General features: G+C 50.1%; 1 protein-coding gene across 1 annotated transcript in view; it reads left to right on the forward strand.

Annotated features, from left to right (window-relative positions):
* Nucleotides 1-808: 808 nt before the first annotated feature.
* RND3 (Rho family GTPase 3) overlaps nucleotides 809-2,251 on the forward strand; it is a 101,938-nt gene continuing 100,495 nt past the window's right edge. Inside the window, exon 1 of the mRNA XM_005415992.2 lies at nucleotides 809-1,054. Coding sequence (XP_005416049.1) covers nucleotides 809-1,054 — 246 coding nt within the window. The remainder of the gene's footprint in view (nucleotides 1,055-2,251) is intronic.

Genomic DNA, 2,251 nt, shown 5'->3' on the forward strand with positions numbered 1-2,251 from the left:
GGGACCTTAAATCCCACCCCATTCCAACCCCAACACCTCCCACTGTCCCAGGCTGCTCCAACCTGGCCTTGGGCACTGCCAGGGATGCAGGGGCAGCCCCAGCTGCTCTGGGAATTCCAGCCCAGTCCTTCTTCACCCTCCCAGCCAGGAATCCCTTCCCAACATCCCACCTAAATTTCCCCTCTTTCACTTTGAGCCGATTATTCCTCAAAAAAAATTCCTCCAAAGGCAGAGCAGCTCCCCAGCCACGTTCTTGTCTGCTGACAAATCACCAGAGCTCTCTGAGGGTCACATTCCAATGGGGAGCACAGCCTGGAGCATCCCACCATCCACCCCACCTGCTGCACTGCGTGAGGAACACAAACCACAGCCACAGGGCTGGAAATTGCCCTTGATTTATGTTCCACGTGTGCATTTCTAAAATGGCCCCGTGGGACCCGTGTGGAGGGGGGAAACAGCAGCCCAGAAGGGTTGGTCTGGATTTGGGAAGGGGGGTCTGGAATCAGTCAGTGGATGGTGAGAAATTGCTTTTAAAAATAATAAAAATAATAATAAAAATTATTATTATTATTATCATCATCATCATCATCATTACTATTATTATTATTATTATTATTATTATTATTTCTTCTATATTTTACATTATTTTCTATATTTTCCATTACTAAATTAACAATAATTTTCCATTATTGTTTTTTATCTCAACATACAAATTTGTCTTTGATCCTCCTCCCCATTCCACCAGAACGAGGGAAAAGAGCGAGCGGCTCCGAGGAATTTCATCTCCAGCTGGGCTTAAAACCCACACATGGCGGTGGCACCTGCCATCGTGGTGGCACCTTGTGTGCTGGTGGCATCTTCTCACAGGGGCACCTTGCGTGGCAGTAGCACCTTCTGTCACAGTGACAGCTGGTGGGGTGGTGGCACCTTCCCTTACGGTGGCAGCTTGAGTGGTGGTGGCATCTGGAGCGGTGGTGGCACCTTGAGTGGTGGTGGCACTTCCCATCATGGTAGCACCTTCCATCATGAGAGTGTTGGTGGCACCTCCAAAGAGGTGGGACCTTGTGTGGTGGTGGTACCTTGTGTGGTGGTGGCACCTTGTGGGGTTGTGGTACCTTGTGTGGTGGTGGCACCTTCTCACAGCATCTTTTATCATGGTGCCACTTGGCATGGCGGTGGCACCTTCCACCGAGGTGGTGTCTTCTCCATCCTCCTGGTGGTTCTCCTGCTCCTGGCTCCAGCTGAGCCTGTCCCCAAGCTGTCCCCATGGCCTCAGACCCTTCGCTGTCCCAGCACCTCCCTTCAATATCCAGGTGGAAAAACCCCTCAGGGATCTGCTGACAGCACTCAGCTGTCACCCACAGGTGGTTCCTGCCACGTCCAGGGTGTTTTATGGACACAGCCCTGGACTCCTCATTGCTGGCCACATCTGGTGACACCACGCTGGAGAAATTCTCTGTGTTTGCTGACAAAATTATTGCTTGATGAGCAGAGCACAGAAGGAGGGCAGCGGGGTGATGGCACATTAATACTTGATAAGGTTGGCAAAAAGCCATCGTGATTATCTGGCCTGAACTCCCGTGTAAAACATGCCTGGGGATTTTTCTATTTGAATTAAAGCTTTAGGTTTGGAAAGGGGGGGAAAAGAAAAAAAAAACCTCTTCAAATCAGGAGATCTCTCGACGGTTGTTTCAGTGCTTAATAACCTGCACTGCTAAAAAGGTGCTTTTAATTCAAGGCTGAATTTTAATCTCGCAGGCACGGGGTTGGGTGTACTTTCATCTGCCTGGCCAGGGAGCCCTCTATTATCACATTTAAATTCCAGAAGTAATTAGAGGCTGCCAGCGGATCCTCTCTTAACCTTCTGTTCGTTAAGGAAAACAAATTGAGTTCCCGGCGTCTTTCATTATCGGCCGAGCTCCTCCGCCATCCCCGCGGCTCTGCTCCAAAACCGCTCCAATTTAATGATTTCCAGCACTGCTGGGGGATGGCCCCTTCCACCTGTGGGATCCCGGGGGTCCTGCCATGGAAAATCAGCTCGGTTGTTCCCGTGGAAAACAAAGAAATGTCTTGGAATGGTTGGGATTGGAAGGTCTCAGGGCTCTGGCTGCTCACAGTGACCCCGAGATGTGTCAGAAATTCTCCTTTCCCAGCCCGGCGCTCCAAGAAGGAGTCAGAGCTCTTCAGTTCTCGGTCTCAAGGTTGTTTATTGTTCCTTATCTATAAAATTCTTTCTCCTGTCCAGCCCAGG

Source organism: Geospiza fortis, unplaced genomic scaffold, assembly GCF_000277835.1.
Source record: "Geospiza fortis unplaced genomic scaffold, GeoFor_1.0 scaffold112, whole genome shotgun sequence".
Taxonomy (NCBI): Eukaryota; Metazoa; Chordata; class Aves; order Passeriformes; family Thraupidae; genus Geospiza; species Geospiza fortis.